Source organism: Parus major, chromosome 14 (genome assembly GCF_001522545.3).
Source record: "Parus major isolate Abel chromosome 14, Parus_major1.1, whole genome shotgun sequence".
NCBI lineage: Eukaryota > Metazoa > Chordata > Aves > Passeriformes > Paridae > Parus > Parus major.
In genome coordinates this window covers 8409242-8432374 of record NC_031783.1, presented here as the reverse complement: position 1 = coordinate 8432374, position 23133 = coordinate 8409242, and the positions used below count along the sequence as shown (strand labels likewise).

Sequence of the window (23133 nt, the reverse complement as noted above, 5' to 3'; positions counted from 1 at the left end):
CAACCCACTGACCAAAATAATAGAGCAGAAGAGGAGCATGAAGGGTCATGCAGAAGAAAATTTATTCCATCAACCTGATTCACACCTGCCATCAGCTGCAAATAGGCTGACTGGCAATCCCACCCACACAACAGGAGAGCCATTAATCTGTTATTTGAAATAATTGGACTGCATTACATGATATCTATTCTTTGTCAGCCAGTTACCCCATGAAAGGCATAATTCTGCTTCCACAAAATTACAACAGTCAAAGGCCTTGATTTCATTTAGATGTAAGTTGAATTTTTCTAGTATTGTATCTATAATTTTTATACTGGTGTCGTTCCTACTAACATAGAAGTGAACTAGCTGTTCATCAACAGCTTTTACCACTTTGCTGCTTACACTTGTAAGCAGGATTTGATTAATTAGCAGTGTGTTGCCCATTATGGGCACGAGATACTGTCCTGAACAGTGGAAAGGGACATGCCAGCATTACCTCAGACACTGGTGATTATTCTCTTAGAGTCAGAGTCAAATTGTAATAGAATTATTTTTAAAATGCAGTTTCTGTGGTCTGGGTTTTTTTTTTTCCCTAAATGTTACATATAAAAATGTCATTATGTTTCAGGACTACATTTAGAGAAGCTGTGGCTGCCCCATCCCTGGCAGTGTTCAAGGCCAGGTTTGATGGACTCTGAGCAACCTGGTCTCATGGAAGGTGTCATTGCCCATGGCAGCAGGGTTGGAACTGGATGATCTGTAAGGTTCCTTCCAACCCAAACCACTCCATGATTCAAAGATTCAGTGTCCTGGTAATTCAGTCTGAAATAGAACAACATGGTAGAAACAAGCAGCAATAAGCTCAGTTTCTCCTGGACACATTTTTGCTTGCAGGAAGATAACCACTTAGTTCCCTAGAAAATTTCTAAATAAAATTGTCCTTATTGTATTCTTACAGGATATGGTGAAGAGTTTGCTCTATGACTTGAACTTTATTATATGCTCTTCTCCATTACACTCTGCTTTTCTCCCACTTTGCCGAGACACATACAGAGCAAAAGAGCATGACTTAGTTTTCCACTAGTTATAAAAACCCCTAAACCTTAAAGAAAACAGTATAAATTATTTATCAAAACTATCCTTTCCTCACAGGATTCCTCCTCTGTGCTGCAGCTAAGAATGCAATAAACAGTAGCTGAACTCCCATAGCACTCTTCAATCCACTTAGGAGAAGATAACTTGCTATGTTTCAGACAGTGCACTGGCAGAGCAGAAATACAATACAAGGTTACTCGATCAATAAAAACAGCCAAGACTTTTGCTCAGTGACCCTGTACTTGGGCTCATGACAGGGCCACAGTTTTCTCTGTATATTGAAAATAAAAACAATAACTCTTAACAGTTAAAAGATTAAAGGCAATTATATCAGATTCTGTATAGTCTCCCTAAGCAAATAAAGCAGTGGTAGTGTAGTGAAATTCACAGTGAAATACAGAGTTCTGAGATAAAGACAGAGTCAGATTCTCAAATACTCCAAAGTCAGTCAGCATTAAATCCAAGCAGTAAAATGAGCTCCCAGAACAAAGTGTCTTTTTAGAAAAATGGCCAAAAAGAAGGAAAAAATTACACAGATATGCCACCTCCAGTAATACAGGTGACAGACATGTAACAAAATACATTTTAAAAGTTCCAAATATGCTTAATAGATTATAGTTCAGCATAGATATAATGTAGTTTAGCACACTGATACTTCCTTAGAAAGATCTTTTGTTTTGAAACCAGAGTGCAACGCTAGCATGATGAAAAAGCCATGACTTAGCAGCAAAATCTCCAGGCAAATAAAGAGAGTCAAGAATCTTGTCCAAACAACTGACCTGTCTCTCCTGCAGACCAGAACTGCCTGAAGCCCTGGAGGGGTCTTAGCTTTGAAGGCAAAGTTCACTCCTACACTTGATGTAAATAACAGTGAATATTTGTGTGACCTTCTGGGTTTAAGCCTTTGCTGGTAGCCACAGCTTGCTGGAAAGCAATATAAACTGTGATAGCAAAAGCACAACTACACTTTGCAAGCTACAAAGCAAAATTGAAGCATTTTTATCTTCAACTTTTGCTCAAAAGATGTATATAAAATAACACTGAGTATTTACAAATACTGTCTAATTTGAACTCTAAGATACTACAAGATTTAGTCAAAAACCCCATGCTTTCAGTGCTGGGTGAGAACATATACAACAGATAAGGTACTTAAAGGTTCACCCACAGACATCAGAGGAAATTCTATTAATGAAAAATTTTTGTTAGTCGAGAATAGTTATGCAAATTTTCAAGACTAAAAAGCCCCCATTAAAAAAAAAAGGCACTAAGCAAAGACTCTGCAGTAGAGGGGTGAAGAAATGTATCATTTTTTGTTGGAAAAGTGCCTAGAAAATTGACACCTAGCTGAATACTGCCTTGGCCCGTGACAGATGAATGGAACCTCAATAAAAAAGGATGGTGGAAAGGGAAAAGAAAGAATTCTGATGACAGAGCTGTCTCAAGTCTTACTTGAGTGCTCCCCCTGGCCCTCAAAGAGCCCTCTCAAGAAGATGTCTTCCTTTCTGTGATCTCCTCAGAGAAATCATCAGTTGTATTTTCCACTGCTATTTGCTCTGGAATTCAATTCTTGATTAAACTTGAAATAATTGTCAGAGTGCCCATCAATGTCTTTGTATGAAAGATTGTAGCAAGGACTTGGTTGATGGCAGCCATTAATTATTACGACAACAATTAAACAAGCGTTACTCTCAAGGTGCTGCAGATAAGGATGAGTTTACTGTTTTGATCATGCTTTATTATCAGAGTTCTCATGATTCTGTATCTATAGCTTTTTCCCCCTCTTTACACAGAAAAACCTTTACTGTTTGATCCATTTTTGCATTTTTTGCCATGTGTTTCTGATACTGGCATGCTCAGACAGCTGGAGGTAGCAGAAACAAGTGAAGTATCAAGAGAAGACATGATGCTCAGTCAGTTCTATAACTAGATAAACTCTACTGCCTAAATCAATATGGTCAACAAAATACCTCTAAAATGGTCTGAGTCCATAGAAGATGCTTAGAAGACCAAGGATGAAGTACCCTGTCTCTGCATCCCAGTGTCATGTATCTGTGTGCTCATGTTTAATTATCCACTATTATCACACTGCGTAAATTTTATTTCAAAAGCAGGATTTCAAAGTTCTAAAGCCTCTGAATTATAAAACAAAGTTTAATAAAAATCTTCAGAAAATAATTTCAAATTTTGACACAATAATATCTTGAGGATGCAAAAAGGCATTATTTGTAGGTATTCAGTTATTATCAGCTATTAAATCAGCATTAGCTGACAGAGCTATTTATTTTAAAAGCTAATAAGCTGAATTCTTTGGTAATTTTTCACAACATACTTATCATTAATGTGATGAAATCCCATTTAAGCTTAGTGTTCTCTTAATCTGCAAGCCCAAGGATAACACATTGCCCAATGTAGTAATTTTTTACTAATGATTTTTATTTTATATTCTGATTGCAATTTTTAATTTTTAAAACCCCATATTCTTTCACCTCAAATAAGGTAAAACATTAGTACCTAATTTTATAGCCTGAATAATTTTTTATCTTTTATAGCTAGACTTTCTCTCTCATTTCTGAGAATTGGTTTAGAATGATAAATACCAGTGTGAAAATCCTGAAGTTCATCTATACAAGGAAGAATTGTGCCCTTCACAAGCTTTCAGAGAAGCAGAAGATATCTGAGCAACCTTGCAGTGTTCAGCAAACATAACTGTTATTGGATAATGGTTGCCTCCACTGTAAGGATGCCTGCAGGGATACTGTCAGTGCTAATTAATGTTAGTGTCAATGCTGCCTCTGCTTAAAAAAAGAAAAATAAAGGAAAACAAACAAGCAGAAAGAGTCGCAAAAATCCATCAGCCAAGAAGAATGTTTCAAGGTATTTCATCATATTTGGCTGCACAGAACATTATAGAAGCCATTTATATATTCATGCTTGTTAAAAATAGTAGAGAACTTAAGAAAGAGTGTTTTATACTGATTGTTATTTAAAGAGCACCTGACATCCTGAGATATCTCACTGTCCATCACAACAAAATTGCTGGAAGCTACTTAGAAGCTTAAGTTCTGATAAAGGAAGTCAAAGACATTTCTTCATTACCAAAGTCACCTGAATTTCAAGTCCATTTCTTCCTGAAGTGTGATGGTATTAGAGCTTTTTAAAAATATATTTTTTTATTTTAAACTTTTTTAGGATTTTCAAATTAATTGATTTAGTATCCTAAGGTTAGCATGGCTGTTACTCTCCAAAATAATAGCACTAGACAATTTTCTTTGCATTTATTTTATGCACCTTGCTTTTCCCCCTTAAACAGGGAATGGCACTAATGCTGTGTTACTAGTATGCCTTACAACATCTGCTTGTCATTTTGTTTTCCTTTTCCTTGAATAACAGCCTCCATGCCACTCATAAATCTCCTGTCTCATTCTTGGTCTCAATTCCTTGTCCTTTCTTTCTGTGTGCATTTATTTCTCAAGAGACCTCACCAATCCTCATGCATCCCCACGTTCACTCACATATCCCTGCATGAAACAAAGTCACACTCCATCCTCGAGAACTACCCAAAGCAACTTTCAATTAAAGAAAGAAAATCGTTCAGTGTTAATTGTACTTTGGAAAATCGAATTTCTGTGGATTTTTTGTTGTTGAGGAAAACAGTGAGATTACATCAGCATAAATGCCTGTGAAAAAACTGTAGTCACTAGGCATAAGGCAGAGCAACATCCAAAGCCAATGAACCATAGGGGTCTCAGCAGCTATTTATAGTATCCCCTACTTAAAATTTATGTAAGGATTTTCCCCGGGGCCTTCACAGTCCTACAGTTTTCAACATCAAGCAAAATAATTATAGATTACTCTTACCCGATAACCTCTCCAGAAGGACTGAATTAGTATGCTTGCTTCTTCTTCTGATATAAGCAGAGATAGAGGAGTTGGTGGTCTAGGACTTAAAAAAAATATATTTTTTTTAAACAGACAGCCTATAAATGTATAACACTTTCTTCCCTAACAGTATATTTTATCAAAAAGAGAAATGTTGTTTAGGAGCCTGAAAGACACAATTTCTTACTGCTCTGAAAACAAAATGTACAAAGAATATCTCCTTTACAAATATATTGTTATATGCACTACAAAAATTCCTTCTTAAAACAATAATATACAAATGGTACATCAAGCACAGTCATCTTCCTTATTCTACATGTATTTCAAACTCCCTCTATTATGATAAGGTTTGAGGCAGGCAAGGGAAGCACTCTGCTATTTGTAAAGCAGGGAAGGTTTTAGTGTGTGTGCAACAATGAACAGACTTATGATGTAAATGTTTATTACATGAAATACACAGCATATAAACGTATCTTAGTACATTCATTTACATGATGGTGTCACTTTAAATTAAAACATGCTGAAAAATAATGATTATCATATCTGCATAGCATGAATCCATCTTTAGAAATGTCTAAACAAGTTCTTGAAATGCTGAGATTTTACTTTTGATACCGTATACACTTTCTTTTGGTGTTAAAAGAATGTAATACATTTGTGAACTCAACCATTTTCAGCCAAAATATATGGTAATTTGAAAGCACATTTGGTGATTCTGTTGCTACCAATTTTAATGGGAACAAGCTAGTAATTAAATTCAGCCATCACCAGCAAAATCTCACATGACTATATCAAACCTTGCTTCCCAAAAGCCATTTTCTATGGGTGTTAATTTAATTTCCAGACACAATGACCAAAAAAAAATCATCCATTGGAAAGGATAAAACCAAATTTGTTTCTATACTGTCTTTTATAAGAAATGTAATTTGCAGCCAGTGAACTATAGGGTAATAACACTGCAGCTGATGAAAATACCAGTTCTAAAGAGAAGCCTTGGCACAGCTGCCAAGAGCCACTCTCCCTGCATGGGGAACAGACTGAACACAGCCCTGACTTGGAAGAACACACCATGATGAATTTGGATGCAGCACCCACCCACAGACACATGCAGCCCATGCAGAAACATGATCTATAGTATTTATTTTATAAAGACACATACACTGCAAAGCCCATCAATAACAAGCTATTTATTTATGCAGTCTTACATTTTCTGGTTAAAATGCTGCAATTTCTTTTGGAAATTTATTTATGGCATATTACAGCCCAAGCTAGGAGGCTTGACAGCTTACATTTTCCTTTCACTTAATTTCATTCATATTAGTCTCTGCCCTAGTAAGCTTCCTATGCTCTCTGATGTCTTTCTCTTAGGGCTTGTCTCCACTGCAGGAGCATTTCAACTTAGAGCACAGCCTTACCTCTTATCTAATGCTACAGTGACTCCACCGTTTTAGTCTGTGTACTCAGCTAAATTGGTCTCACCATCATGTCAGCTGGGTTTTGGCCTACATTTATTTTAATGTGAAGTAAAACCTTGGTCTGTTTGGAAAAGTCGAAATAAGGCAAAAATAAAAAGCAGTCTCTCTGTTGAGCTAAACCATCTTAGATCTGTGAACATTAATTAGCATTTCTCCTGCTCAGGGGAAATCACAAATGCTGGACAAGCAAGGCTTCCTGAGATAACAGCTTCTTATAATCAGACTTAAAAATCTGAAGTTGGACTGTGCTTATTTCCCTGATAGGCTTTCATCCTCTGTTCTATTTTAGAGCTTTCTGAAAACCAAAACTTAGGGAAAAATCACAGGAAGACCTACATATTTTACAGCAGTTATATCAAAGACACTGAACTTCCTCTAAGAATAAGTACATCTCCAAAGAACAACTTGAGATTTCTCCTAGCCTGCAAGGTCAACTCTAGCATTTCTTTGCTTTCATTTTCAAATAATAAAAACATCTAGTTTATAATCCAACACTAAAACTGAGAAAGTAATATTAAAAAAAAATCAAGCAAAACTGGGATTTAATTTTTAGTATGACACTCACTGGCAGATACCAATCCTTTCAATGGCACAGCTTTAAAGACCAGAAGTCATGCCAGCTCCAGTTTGGTCTAAGGGTATAAATGGAGAATATACACAATTGTCTGCAGGTCAAATAAAAATAGTATCTGAGCAGAGGCAATCACCCCTCAGCAGTGAATGAGGGCAAGAGGAGTCTGTCATTTGGGCAGAAGACAGCTGTATGCCTCCAAGATGCAAACTGACAGCACAATGTACACTATAACTACATTCTGCTTATTTAGTCCTTGATTATGCATGATCTTAAAAGCCCACATATGAAACAGTGATATCTATTTACATATACATTTACTGTTTAACATAAGTTGCACCTGTAAAAGAGCATAATTTTTTTTTTCTTAAGTATTTTATTTTACCAAATCTGCATAAAGCAGACACTGAGCGAAGTTAAATTCCAGAAACACACTTCTTGCTTTCTGAGCAAACTTGTACAGATCTTGAGTCTGTGAGATATTCACTACTTATATGACATTATGCAAGTGGAATTTCACACCCTGAAGATATAAAACAGACTTGCATTAAATAAATGTAGAAGGCATTGAAAAAGGTTCTTAATGAAGACATGTATCTGATTTCCTCATGGACAGAAGATGGGGTTCTCAATGAATTCTGAAAGAGGGAGGAAAAATGTCTCTCCATTATCTTGTCTCCAAAATAGACAAAATCTCTGGGGGTTCATAGTCACAGTGATGGGCACTGAATTCTGGCAGTATTTCCACACAGTAATGCCCTGTCAGAAACTCTGTCTTCATATTCCCAATCTGTCTTACAAATAGGCCTGATTTCTTCCTTGGAAACAAAACATAAGAAAAAATTCAATCAAAATTTTTTTCAGAATATATAATTCAAGGTTTTGTAATGGGTCTCCCTGTTCCAATCTGTTCCCAAACAGTAGCAGACAACCCCCCCATTTAAGCAGCAGCCTTAGAGCCAGGTGCCTGCAGAGAGCAGCACTGCCTGGGGCTGGTGGTGTGAGAGAGGAATCTCCAGGTGCAGTCACAGGAGGGCCTGGGTTTCTCTCTGCTTTTAGAAAGATCTTCTCTACAAATACTGAAGCTACCCTAATGAAAAGGATGAAGAGACTCCTGAGTTTCAGTACCACAGCCATAGTTTGACTGTGATGGTTATTGTTCTTGAATATTTAGATCATGTAGGAACACAGGCAATGACAGAGTCACTGAAAAAATCATAATCTAAGAGAACAGGCCACAGAACAGGGTAAATGTAAGACACACAGGTAAATGACTGTGATGATCTGCATAACTCTTTAAAAAACATTCTGAAAAAGTCTGTTTTGGGAAATACTCAAAAAAATCAGATGCAGGTCTGATCAACCAAAAAAAGCTCTCCTGGAAATTTCTCAAAGTAGTTATCTTTCATATTTGCAGTATTTCATAGAATCTAGAAACACTACAGCAACAGCTGCCTTCTTTCTGTCTTCCTTCTTACATGCCTATCCAGATCTCCAAAAGTGTGCAATAATGAAAAAGTACTGTTTTGATTCAAAATAAATGCCTCAAAAATCTCTGCTTACAAATACTATGAAGGTCATTTACCCAAAAAGCAGGAAAATGGTGGTTCATAAGCAATCAGACACTGAAGTACTGATTCATCTGGCCTGGTATTTAAAATCAATTACATATATTGATCAAATGTTACACAGGCACTGTATGAGCCTCTCAGATTTTCAGGGAAATATTCCCATAGACACTTGACAAGAGTACCCTGAACCATTTTCACAGGTCAAATAGAGTGTGAACTGAGACCTTTATAACATTTTCAGTATTAATACAATTATTCCATAGTCAGAAATAAATTCCTAATCACTAGTTTTCTTTTACAACAATCTAAATGCACTAGAATATTATTAGTATTTGAGAAAAACAAAACCCTTACAATATACAATAAAACATTTTAGTGCATTATATGGAGAGTACATTTTTGAAGGATTGTAAATTAAAACCAAATTTAAACCTCTTAAAAGAGGAACTGCAACCAAGTAGACATCTTAAAGTGTGATTCCTACTAACTAGAACTCTTCTTCTCTATCATGTTGTCCAAATAAAAGCTCCTTTATACTGTCAATAGTGAATAGAATTAAAAAATGTTATAAATACATTTGAGAGTGCTATTAAAGTCACCATAGTGACAATATACATTCAACTGTTAAACACATACCAGCTATTTATATACTTGCTTATCTATTTATAATGAAGAAAAGACACGATAAAAAGACAAGACAGTGTGGAACTAACATGACAAAGTTGTTATATGGGGAGGCAGAGTCATGTCACCAACAGGAGACTGAGGCAGAACAGGTGATTTGTTACAAGAATGTCAGAGGAATTACAGAAAGCACAGCAAGAAGTCTTTGTGATGAGAACATGCCAAAAAACAGCAGAGTAAGAATCTTTTATCTTCAGTTCTGTCTGAAGATTTCAGTGGATTTCTTGCTTCTCCTTGGGAGGACGTGTCCATTTTAATGCTCCAGCTCAGCTCTCCTGTGCTTGCATACTTGCTACGGATTTTGGAAGTCACAAAGCATTGCCTCAGCTTTCTCTCTCGTAGGACCAATATTTATGTAGTCAGTGAGAGTGTTTGTGGGCCTGGACTGAAGGAAACCAAACATGGATCTATTCCAAAGGCCACTCATGTCGACAGGAAAATTTCCATCTATGTTTGTGTACTTTAGGTCAGACTTTGTATGGTGAAAACATGGAAAAGCTCCCCTTAGTGCTCCAACAGCAACATTAGGAAGATATCACAAAGCACTAATAAATGTTCAGTTTTCTCATTGCCATTTTGACAACCTTTATATAAATTAAAGCATTTTTAATGCATCAGATATCACAGCCATAAAACTTGCAACCCCATAAAAGCACTGTTACAAAATATAAATATTTTACTCTGAAAATTTCTGCAGTATTTCAACACACAGTTTTTAAGCAAAAAAAATTCTCATTTGTTAACTTGAATTCTGCCACATTACTTGAATGGCAATTTTTACTTGGAAACACACAGAATAACATCCATGGAGATGTGTTTGTTGGACTTTATTACAATAAAATGTTCTTTAAAGCTCAAATTATTCAAGAAAATGAAAGAAGAAAATACAAGGCAAATGAAGCATACTCCAAACATGGCTGGTTTAGACACACAGCAATGAAATATGGCAGTGTGCAGAAAGCACAGCCTGTAGAAACTGGGCATATTATGGAAAGAAAAAAATCAGTCACCCATGCAAAATTAGCCCTATTGGCCATCTGAGAGCTGACAATGAAATCAACTGTAAAGGCAGCTGAGACCAGCAGACTTCACCCAATTAAAATATCTGGGGGAGGGAGAAAAAAATAATCAATGTATATATATGTGTATACAGATATTTGGCAAAAAGCCACTACTCCAAATTTAGTAATTGTTTATATCTTAGCTGTCCACTTCAGTAAGGCCATGATAAAGATATTTTCTCTGTGTCTGTACACTTGTTTTGGTACATGCAGATACATTAAACCAGGAAACATGTCCTTCTGAACTGGGTAGCAAGTAAATCTCTCTAATAAAATAAGAGAAAATACAGATTAAAAAAATCCTGTGAATTATTTTTTATCTGAACTTCAAAAGCCATGAAATACTTATGCTTGTTCCTAACATATACCATATACCACTCTCTCTTATTGGATGTAAGGTCGAAGTTTATATTGAACAATGCTGTCATATTGTTAAAATTCACATGACAGACTTTTATGATATCATTGTTTTTCAGAGCAGAGGGAGTGTTTTATTGGTTTCTTCATATTTCTTTCATTAATATGCTCAAGAAGGTTGGGAAATGATGCTGCCATGTTACTCAGACTATCTATGCCAGAAAAGTAAAATTTCAGAGGGATCAGAGCATCATCAGAGCTCACTGACTTTCCCTGGCCCTGATTCAGTACACAGAGCTTGGTTACTTGCAACTGAGCTTCAGTGCTGTTCAACCAGAAACACCACTGGAAAATGCTGACAAAAGGCAACTGTGGTGCTCATTAGCATATTTATAGGATTACAGAACATTCACAGCTCTAATTCTGTTTCCTTGGTTCTACCAGCAGCCTCGAATGGAGGAACAGGTACATGAGTTTGTATCTCAGCAAGCACCCAACAAACATGTGCTGGTTTTGTGTTCAAGGTCCACTTTCCTGCCCTCTGAAAGGTGCAGCTGTCCTTTGAGGCAACAGAAATGTCTGGCATGTGATATGGAGATTTCCAGTCAGCACTGAAGCTGCTCCTTCTGTTGCTTTTGAAACGTGCTTGGGGAATTGAAGATTCCCAAGAGATGTAATATTTTGTCAGCACTCCTGGTAACACACAGAACTCAGTGGAATACAGGGTACCTATACTAAGATGTCAGCAATTACTACACTAAAGCTGGAAACAAATTCAAATGTTACAAGCTCCTTCACCTACAATAACTAGGCTTTGAAGGTACAAGGTTTGCATTTAAAATTCTGAAAACTGAAGCAGCATTTAGGTCTCCTTATTAGGGAAAAGTAGGCTGCAAGATCTCATTTTGAAACACATTGCACAGAAAGAGAAGCTCATAAGAATGTGGCTTTGACTATTCTTAAAAAAAAAAAAAAAAGGATCTTCAAAGAAGAAACTGGAGGCACTGGAGGAGAGCCAAAAAAGTCATACTCAAGTATTGAATATATTTTTAAAAGCTGGATCTCGGATAGAACAAAACCAAAATTCCTCTGGGGTTTTTTTGTTTTGATGGTTTTTATTGGGTTTTTTTAAGCATTAAGACTGCTCGGAACTGATAAACCCATCTAAACAATTGGCATAAGGATGTTTTTCATCAAAATTTGACCAGCACTTTTTAGTATGTTGTCTCTTATATGTTCTTAATCTTGTTAAAAAAATGAAAACTCCTTTAAAAATAGAAATGGCAATGACAATAAAAAACATAGAATCAATTCCATTTTAAGTCTGATGGCTGGAAAGATATAATAATAAACTATTTATGACATATGCAGGACATAATAATAAATTCTCTTATTTTTATTCTTATTTAATTTTGCAGCCTTTCACTTTGTTCCAATAATATTTACTCCAGAAGCAGCATTTTTCAAATCTGTAATTTTAGGATAAGCTCACTAAAAGTAGTTATTTAATAATAATTTTAATAATTATTATTTTAAGAGCCTACTGGTTTAGAGCATTTAAGATGAAGTGTATCATCTTCAGTAGGACTCTGACACTCCAGTGTCCTTGTGGAGCTGTCACTATGTTATTTAGGAGCACCACTACTAACAGAAGCTATGAGTCATTCAGGCTGTGATTCCACAGTGTATTTCTCTTGTTGGCAAAGCTGGCTTAAGCAGTTCCTGCCACCACCTCTCTATCTTAGCAGCTCATTTATTCTATTCACCTTGCCCTGAGCCCTTCATTTTAATCCTTTGTTTGTGCCAATACACAGGTTTGTCACTCTCCAAGGTGAAGCAGAATGGAGAAATTACCTGTTTTAAATAGCTTTACAAACCCTCCTCACACATTTTGGCAGAGTGATTCCTAACTCAGAGTAGGGCCTGAATAATCAAGCAGCCTACCAAACAGACAAGGTGGTATTAGGGTGCCTACAGCAGGCTGGGGTGAAGAACAGAGAATGCTTTGCTCAGCTTTACCTCCAAGAGAAACATCTGTAAAAGTATCTTAGAGATTTTACCTTTGGTACAAACATCCATCCTCACAAACCCGCTGTATCAAAACTGCCTTACTGGCCAAGGGCTCTTCTTTGTGCTTAAAGAGAAGGGTACAACAGCCAGGCTGCAGCTCATGCTCACTTTACAAAGCACCAAACCTCAGCCTTAAATGGGCATCTTGTTGGCAAGAAGTGTGTGTGACAGAATGGAGCAGATGTGTCCCACCAGAGGCAGCTTTGAACAGCAGTGGCAGTGGAAGGACAGCACGATGGCCGAAGGTATCAGAGTTGGGAAGAAATGGCTCATTCTCCAAAGGGGTCTCATACTGCAGAAATGTCCTGCACAACTCTGGCCACATGACCACCTCTCAGGGAATCAAAGTTAACCCTTTTGACAGCTTATCCACAGACCTGTGATAAGGAACTTCCCTCTTGCTCCATTGGTGTCTCAAGATTCCAAGTGCCACATGTCAAGAACTCAAAAAAAGCTCAATTTCCACATACATCCTGCAACAAAGTAAATGTATCTACAAAGATATTAATCTCTATGTTTTCACCAATTACCAATCCAGATCCCAGTTAAGTTTTCAATTTGAAAATTTTCTCTAAAATCTGACCTCTGCTAGTTTCTTATTCCCTCACTATGGACTAATCCTTTGCTTTTCTCACACAGAAGCTCTGTTTTAAAGTAAATGCAGTCTCAAGGACAGTAGCATTTCTTTCAAAACTATTGTGCTGCTTGGTTCTACAAAAATAACACAGAATATATGATTGAGGCTGCCAAAATCAAGTGCTCATTTCTCAGTCACAAATGTCTGCAGGAATGCATCCTGACACCAAGGATTGTTACAGGTATTTCGAAAGCAGCTGCTTACAGTTAGAGAAGAATTTGTTGCCTATACTGTCAAAGATTTCCAAAGGAGGAAGCAGCACTGAAAACATTGCTTTACTCCTTAGCACAAAGATCTTCATAACACTACCAGACTATTCAAATATCCTGAATTCTACAATTAAAATGTTTAGGAATTCAAAATTAATTTATCTGTGAACAATTCTGGTACAAAATACCTTGTAATACACTAGCCAGTTAGAAACTATCACATTGTTCTTTGTTGCACACAGTAAAGGGCATTTTTGAGGGCTGCAACACATTGAGGCTCTTTTTTGGGACAGCAGGGGCAAAAGAATAAAAGGAGAAAAGATCATTCTGAGTACTGCAATAACTTACTGGTCCTTTAGCCAGTCCTTAACAAAAGGAATGGAAAACAATTCTGTGAATGACTCATCTTTCCTCTTTGGATTCTTGCTAAAGAAAAAGGAAAACAACTCATATTAATTTAAATTTCAGCTATTCAATTTGCAAATTAGTGCCTTGGAATCACTGAACACATTTAGTAGCAAAAAACATGATTAACTTACTTGTATAACCACTCAGTTAGGAAATCAGAGGGAATAAATTTGGTTCTTTTCCCCTAAAGATAGAAGATAGTTTCAAATTATTTATTATCTTTGGATTGGTCTTATGTTTAAGCTAAATTGACTGCTTTTATTAAATAAAATATACAGTACATTACTCTGTCTACTCTTTATAGATACTGCCAACAGTCAGTGGTTCAGCCAAAATTTTAGAAATTTTGTGGAATGATTTCAAGACAAACTATGAGTGAGAAAATTCTACATAAATTATCTTGATATTTGCTACAGTGTATCTAGAACAAAGATCTCTGAATGGTGCTCTAAGTGGCAATGCCATTGTGAAGAAATTAACAGAACTCATTCATACATGAAAATATGCTGTAAATTCCTTGCCATTTTGTTTAAAGTTTATTATCATACTCAAAATACTTCATTTCTTCCAAAACACAGAAGGAACATTGATTGGATATTGTTTCCTCCTGCATGGAACCAGTCTGAAGACATTGTGAATACACACAGAGCATTGTATGGCTGCTCTGACCAAATTATCTGCTGGGTGTCCAGAAAGGAAGGCAAAGACAAAGGAAGGCTATTGTCTGTCCACAACCATGGACATTATAGAGAACCAGGTAAAAAGTTCAAAACCTGGAGCTTCACAGCAAAAAAAATTTGTGCTCTTTGCTCCCAGTTCTCAATCTTAATGAATAAAAAGGATTTTGCAAAATGTTTTGCTGCAGGTTATCCTTAGGGACTCGTGCAGCCAGTACCACAGCCAGCCATTCAGAGCCTGAATTTTGATAAAGCCAGAATGGATTAGGAAATCCTTATTTTTTTAAGGATTTCCTCTCCACATTCCATCTTGACAGATTGAATGTATAAATGAGTACAGGTGCTCATTCTGCTTATCACAAACCACAGTAACCATCACGTGGAGAATAGAACATGGAGTTCTGGTTGGAATAACAGGAGAGCTTGACCAGCATGTTGAGAACCCCTCTGACATGAGATGTGTTCTGGATGCTCACAGTCAGAGTGAGCCCTAAAAGACACTGAGCCCCTGCAGCCCTGGGGCACCAAGTGCTTCATCACAACAGCAGCCACTGAGCTAAAAGCAAGCTGAGCTCCCATCCCAACACTTACCCATCAAACAGGAGATTCAGCTGTAATAATTGCTTCTTAGGAAAACAATTCACACAGGTCAAATGCTTTTGTGAAACTGCTTAATATCACAAAAGAGGCTGAAGTCTTGATTAAAATGTAAGAAGTTAAGATACATCTATCACTTGCTAAGGAAAATACAATAAACATGTAATTGAAAATTTAATGCATGAAAAATGAATTTATTCTATGCATTATCCTCGGATGTGAACAGAGAGGCAGGAAAAAATGCTCTGCATAGCCTAATTCTTTCAGTTCATGGTATATGTCATAATTTGGGGGTCAGCCACAGGTGAAGTGGAAGAGGAACATTGTGTGAGGTGCTGACTGCCCAGGGAAGAACACAGGGAAGTCATGTAGCTGGGGGATGACAAGTGTGAAGTTTAGTGCTGGACTGCAGGGCAGTCCTACAGGATATCCAGGAAAGCTTTTAATTTTCCAAGGGAATTTTATCCTTGGTAGAAATACGGTCTGACTTCAACAGGGGGAAAAAAAAAAAAAAGAGAGAGAGAGCAAAAAGAAAGCAGAACAGAAGATGAGATCACCATAAAACAATTATTAATCCTGAGCCATACATGCCTTTATGACCTGTTTTGTGACAACCAAAGCTTTGGGGTTCAGGTAGGGCTCCATTAAGTGCCTGGCTGGGAAGAAACAAAGCTCCTCATGCAATTTTCACATTTATGCCAATACCAAATGCTCTTCCAAGAAGCCAAACACCTAAACTTTAAGAGACCAATACCTTCACTGCAAAGCTTTCTGTGAGTCACTTCAGATGTTAAATGGACAAATCTTGACTTGCACAGAATCTGTAAGCAAACAGCAGAGTCTGATTGTCACTGTACAGCTATTCTCAGTCACAGGATGAAAATGGGTCCCATTACTTAGGGAATTGTTTCAGAGAATAAATTCTACACTTTGACAACAAAATTCAATTTAATCTAGCAGTTGTAATTTAATCTAAGTAAATTGCTTTTCCTTTGCAATGGGAAAAAATGATCAGAACAGGGTTGTCAAAACAGCCATCACCAAAGGAATCAAATTCATCTTGTTTTATCCTTGTTAGAGGCAATGAACTTAGCAGAGAGGAATTCAATCAAGCTGAATATTTTTTTTATTTTATTTTCTTTGCCAGGAAACAGTTTATTTTGCTAGTGAATTAAATCATTAGTTGCACAGCAGTCAACATTTATAAAGGGAAAAAATTACATAAATTGACCTGCCTTTGACACATTCCTCCTATGCTGCATGAATCCGGATAAAAACAGGAAATATCTGTACAATGTGCATTGTTAACCTGCAGATGTGTTTATAAACTGTTTAAATTCAGAATTCATTTTCCATTTTTCAGTTTAAATACGATGTGCTTGGTAATAATCATGAAACTATACTGGTGATCAGAAGATGGCAAAGTCATTAGGAAACCTTCCATTCCCTTTCCCCAATCTATCATAATTTTAAATATAATATATTCCATTACAGAGCCTGATACAGCTTCCTCCTTCTGTGATAGATAACTAGAAAGAAAAGTTAGAGTTATTCTAATAAAAACACTTTATATACATTGTTCAGTTTAATGCTGAAAAATTAATGCATTAGTCAGTTCTCATGAGAGAAAAGATTTAAGAAAATAGTCTTTCCCCTGTAGGCATTTGACAGCAGATGGGATAAAACACAGGAGAACTTATGGTAGGGGAAAAAAAAACAGTGAGGAAATACACTGGGCAACCTAATAGGTTTCTTTCATCTCTAATTTAAAAATGAGGCTTCTGCAGACTTTTCTCATCTTTATGTCAGTTTGAAGTCTGCACATATATCTAGCAGCTGCTGGTTTTTCTAGGCTTCGGCTTTTCAGATCACATAATGCAAGAGAGGCTATTTTAAATTAAATGTGTAAATTGTTATGCCTCTTTAGCACCTTTCAAAAAAGATCTTTCCCACACAAATCCCCACTTCCAGCATAACCACTTCCCTTTCCTGACTTTCCCAGGTGATTGTCCAATTCTTCCTCTCCAGATGCACCTTCTCTGGGTTCTTCCTTGAATTCCTCTGCTGGCCCCAGGATCTGATCTTCCTTAACACAATTTCAATTGCTCAAAACCTCTCCTATTTAACTTTTCCTTCCCATTCATCTTAATTTCCTTTCAAAACATGAAAACCTTTAGTCCCTCTCATCAAAATCACACTCATCATTCTCTCTCGCCATTCCCTCTCTCTCCTCCTGGGCTCATTCAACATTGATTGCAGTCAGTTTGAGTATTCCTCCCTTCCTCCCAGGGCTTCTTCCATTTATCTTCCCCTGGTTTATTCTATACAACTGCCCTTTACAGGCTTTAATGACCCATGTCTAGCCAGAATTCAAACTCAGTATTCTTTTCTCATCCTTCATGATTTCAGTTAGTTTAATCACAATTAATCTTCTTCATGTCCTGTTGTCTCATGAATTCCATGAATCTTTTCAATCTTTGTTGTCCTCTTATTTTTGGAAGTTGTATTTCAATGTGTTTATCACAAGATCCTTTCTCCCTATTCTTACTTTGGGTTTCTAAGGACTCTGCTTTTGATCCTAAAATTCAGTTCAAGTTCTTCATTAGCCATTTTAACACAAATGATATCAAGTTGGGGTTTTTCCCCTCCAAATCCATACAACACATTTCCTACCAATCTAAAGGATAACTAAAACCACATTTTATGTCAGAGGACGAAACAGAATGTGCAAGTACAAGCACCTGGACAGTAATGGAAAAGAACACAAATACTCAATTATATGGCAAGCATAAACAGCTATTGTTTGCCTAGTTATTCTTCAAAAGGAGGAAGAAATGAGGTCACAGTGGAAAACTATCACCTGACATCAGCTTGCTTTTCTAAACTTGGCTCCCCAGTAGCAGGGCATCTTTCCACATAAGTGTGTTTTCTATAAGATGAACTCATTTTTATCAAGTTTCTGTACATTAGAAAATAATTCCTTTTAGTAGTTTTCTACAAAGCAGCACACAGACCTATACAAAATCCATTTTCAGCATGGACACTTTCTAATATAAATATCACTAAAATCTGCAAAATTTCTCAGATTAAAAATAGACAAAGTAATCTTAGATTTGTTCTGAGTTTGAAAAGGAAATATTTCTAAGAATTTTAATATTTTTTAAAATACCTTTATATCTAAGTTTTATTGTCTTCAGAAATAGCTAACATCTATCAAAGCCTGTATTTTAAGCCACTTGTAGGACATGCCTTCTTCTTAAAGGATACATGCTTTAAAAAAAAAAAATCAATATAGATTTTATTAAAAGTGTGATGAATAATATATATGTTCAATCTGTTCTTGGCTAGGTAATGTAAATGTGATGGCAGGAATGACAGACAGATGTCATGTAAGTGAGCCATTTTCCAATTTCATCTGTATTCATCACAGCTTAGAGATATATATACACCTGTACATCCATCAGTTTATAGACACACACAGATTTCATGAAGACCAAGGAAAATCTGAAATAACTGGTATTGAATGTACGGATTTGGATCTGAAATTCAAATTGCCATGGTTTGAGAAAATAGCAGAAATGATGGGAATCCCTCCAGCTCCCAGTACCTAAGCTATTGCTGGGGCTCTGCTAGGCTGCAGCAATACAATGAGGAATGTATTTGTGCCATATTTTGCACAATTTCTAGTGGGTTTTTAAGCATTTCCTACAGACAATGAGGAATTTCTCTCCAGATATACACTGAAAACAAATTTATAAAAACACATGTAGCAAATAATTATTTTTAAATCTGCATTTTTATAAGTTCATTCATGCTTGATACTGTGTCTTCCAGTTAAATGGAATTTACAAAGAAAAGCTAAAATAGAAAATTTATCTCTATTACAATGCCAGACCAGCAAAAATAATTGAGTCACAAAGTAAAATTCAAGTTCTGTACATCACCCTCAAATGAGTGAAATGTATTAATCTGAAAGGAAACCTGCTCCTCTAAAACACAACACAACACCATTTAGGCTAGATACAATCAGATATTTAAGGAGGATTTGTAGGGACCTAGAGATTGTCATAATGATCAAGTTCATGTAGAATGTAACCTATTCTGAGTTACTGGAGCAAATAACATTTAAAACCAAATCCAAAACAACCCATGCTATGTTATATCGTATGATTGTGGTTGGTTTTCTTGCAAAAGACCAAATTAAAAAAAAATACTGCCTGTGAAAAAAAAGGCTGTAACTTCCTGCCAGTGATTTGAAATGAAAACTACAAACTAACCTCAAAGCACTTCTCCTTCTCTGCTTCTTCCACAAGAGCAGCCAGTCCGGGTAAGAGCACTGGGAATATGTAAAACTCCAAGTATTCTCGAGGAGAACCTGAACAAAACAGGACAGCCTTCACCTACAGCTAAGCACTTGGATTTCACAAACACACAACCATTAGATATCACAGAGTCAGCACCAGTCATTTTGTCATCACAGCTTGGACAAAGCAGATTTGTTCCCTTCAGCCACAGGTCTGTCTTCTCCTCAGCCAACACAACACAAAGTTGAGTAAATTTCAAACTAAAGGTGCACCAACACTGCAAACTCATTGTGCTTCAGATATGTCAGATTTAGTTTTGAGTGAATAAGCTCATACACCAGAAGCAGTTTAGTCACAGAAGTGAAAAGTTTTGTGAATTAATTTACCCTGACAGGAAGAAATTAGCCTGTGCTGAACTCAGCACTGTTGCAGTTAGACCACTTTGGTATCTCATGCCCTTTACAATCTGCATTATCAGAGTTAGTCATAAAACTAAATTTCTAGACAGAGGAAAAACCAAAGGTTATATTTTAGTGGTGCTGTGATTTCTTTGTCATAATTGCTTCATACTTGCCAGATCCTTCAGAGAATTTAACACAACTCCATATATCCAGCTTTCCCCTCTCTGAGGGCTGTCTGGCTTGGCACCTCTCTCTCCATTCGGGAAGTATTGAGGTCTTGGTGTGATCAGCAAAGATTAAATCATAGAGTGTTCTCTTCTGGCAACACAGCTGCAACACTGAATTTATTCTCAGCTTTATACCTTTAATTGGTTCATATACTGCCAGGAAATGCTCATAATTGGGAGGACACTATTTATAAAAGCCAAGGGTAACACTGCTTCTGACTTGCACCAGGAATTCCTAATGAGCGAGAATTAATGGAAGAGAAGACAAAATGAAGGTCTAAAATGCATAATAAAAACACATTGCTGCTTGCTTAATTTATTATAAAGTATAGGAATTGGTAAAAGTGAAACAACAAAACTTCAGAGCTGTTTCCATTCTAGTCTGTAATCAGATGGGTAAAGACAGTATTCTGACAGCAGTTTGCAAATTCAATTTTCTACTTAGTCTATTGATCCTAGTTTTGCATTATTAAATCAGAGGTAGAAATGCCTGTTATTTCTAATTTAAGTGACTAAATAAAAAGTCACTTATTCAGAAATGCACAGATCTACCTTGACTAGTCAATGTTATTGGTTTTTAATGCAAAGGTTGATATTTCTTCCATTGACCAAGTGGCCAATCTCCCAGTTTTCAGAGCAGAGGCCTAACCACGCAAATTCCACACAACCAAAGGTGTTGTTGCTGTTAACACTCTAAATTAAATAAATTCAAAACCCTTGCCATATGCAAGAAAAACAATCACAGCAAATATACTCCTACTTACATTTTTTTGGATCAGGGGGGTCTCCAGAGGGGGCTTCCCCAAGTGTGGGAACCCGATACTGGGTTGCAGGGTCAGAAAAAAGTTGTTCCATAAGTAATGGCTGCAACTTTGCTCTTTCCAAAGGCACCTGTTCAAAATAAATGTATCCTGCCTAAATACCCCAGCAGACAAGATAAAAAAATACACACCAATTCAATGGAAAAAAAATATACAGCTAAAAATTATAGAATTATAATTTCTTATTTAAACACTGCATTATTTATTTATTTTCTGAATAATTAAAAATATATAACTATACTTTAAAAACTTCTGCATTTTCCAGCACAGTAAAATCATCCAAACCTAACAGAAGGTATATGACTCCTTTTGAGAGAATATGATGAGATACCACAATTTTAAAAATACTGTATCCATTGTAAGAAATAGCAATCGTTTGGAAATTAATACTGATAACATTTTCTGGAAAAGTGTTTTCCACTCAGAAGCTTATATATCTCTTTCATGTTGTTCAGAAGTCCTGACATTCACCTTTCAAAGAAAAGAAACTTTTCGTGTTAGCTTTACCCAAGTTGCTTCAAATACAAGCAATTATTAGGAATATTATATTTGTTGGTTCAAAGAAGTTGTTTGAAATATAATAGCTTCATTTTATGAATGATTCTACCCTGTGGGTATCTAATTTTCCCATTTAGCTGTTTCAAATATTTTAAATCCATCACTATGCAGATTTTTTACTTGAACTGTACTTACTGATCCTTGTTTTGATTGAGGAACATCTAAAAATTGAGCTTCATGCTCTAAAAGTAAAAAAAAAAAACATTTCTCAGGAGACCCTAAACAATATTTCCTCTAAACCAACATAATTTTTTAAGGTTTTTATTTAGGTTTGAAAGAACAAAATTAGTATGCAATAAATATTTGTTTAACATGAAATCTAACATTTTAAAACAAGCAAGAACTTTAGAGACTCTTGTCATGTCCTCTCCAGAGCTTTAAGTCAAGTGCAAAGTTCTCACTGACAAAATAACCCTTTATTGGGAAAAAGGTTTTTAACCAAAATAAAAATTCAAAATACTTCAACATAAGTAAAATGCACATGCTCGCACAGAAGAAACCATTGTTTTTACTAGTAGACAAGATTATATGGTGGATTTAATAGTGGATTCGTCTTTAAGCAATTAAATCCCACAAACATTGCCAAGTATTACAGTCTCCACTTAAAAAAGAAAATTTAAAAAAAGGAAAGAAAACAAATAAACCTAAACACACAAAAAACCGACGAATTAAAAGCTGTACATGACCCTCAAGGATTACTGAGTGACTCAGGCTAAAAATAAAGGACCAAGACAACGAATTTGGGATGAGAAAACCTACAGATCCCACAAGAGAGAGCGCTGAGCCCAAGGGAGCAGGCTCAGTTCCAGCACTGCACGGAGGATGAGCGGCATCCCAAAGCCATGTGTGCCACAGGGGGCTTGAGCCAGAACACTCAGCCTGACCCCGCTGGAAAATGTCATTTTAATGGAAGTTCCCACTTTGGCATTAGGAGGTACCGAGTGAGGAGAGCCCCATTGGGGAGCTGCAGCATTGCAGTCTCCCAGCTCTCCCATCTCAGCGTGCCGGAGTCAAGGGCTTTGCTATTGGAATGGCGCTCTGAGGATCGATGTTTTGTATCCATTTAATTTGTGTACCGGCTCGGCGGCCGGTGTGGCTCCGCAGGGCGGTTCGGACCCGGTTATTAGAGCGCACCCCGCCAGGGGAGCCCACAGAGACCCCGACACTGGCGGAACGGCCCGGCTGCAGCAGGAACACACTCGGGCCGTGTCTCTGGGGAAGTTGTGACATTAAAGCAACATCACGCCCATGAGCAGAAACGCTCACGGCCTTGGTGCGGGGGGACAGAGAGGCGGCTTTGGGCAGCCGGTGTGGGGCGGGCACAGCCTCGCACCCGGCTGAGGGCGGGGCTGGCCGGGCAGCGGGGAGCGGCGGCCTGAAGAGCCCAGAGGGCTCGGGGAGGCAGCGCGGAACCCCTGTCCGGGAGGCTCCGAGCGGAGCCGGGGCTCCCACCTGCGGCGAACCCGGTGCCGCTCGGCCGCGACTCATCCGCCGCCATTGCCGCGTCCCGCGCGTTGCCGCGGCAACGGCTCCGACAGCGCCTGCGCGG

The 23133-nt window shown here is 37.2% G+C and overlaps 1 protein-coding gene across 1 annotated transcript in view; it reads right to left on the bottom strand.

Moving 5' to 3' along the window:
* Window positions 1–23102, bottom strand: part of IQCK (IQ motif containing K) — a 36946-nt gene extending 13844 nt beyond the window's left edge. The window contains exons 1-7 of the mRNA XM_015643204.3: window positions 23037–23102; window positions 21720–21766; window positions 20970–21096; window positions 19551–19648; window positions 14131–14183; window positions 13940–14017; window positions 4936–5020 (exon numbers count right to left, since the gene is read on the bottom strand). Of these exons, the coding sequence (XP_015498690.1) occupies window positions 4936–5020; window positions 13940–14017; window positions 14131–14183; window positions 19551–19648; window positions 20970–21096; window positions 21720–21766; window positions 23037–23082 (534 nt within the window). The 5' untranslated portion in view covers window positions 23083–23102. The remainder of the gene's footprint in view (window positions 1–4935; window positions 5021–13939; window positions 14018–14130; window positions 14184–19550; window positions 19649–20969; window positions 21097–21719; window positions 21767–23036) is intronic.
* Window positions 23103–23133: the final 31 nt, after the last annotated feature.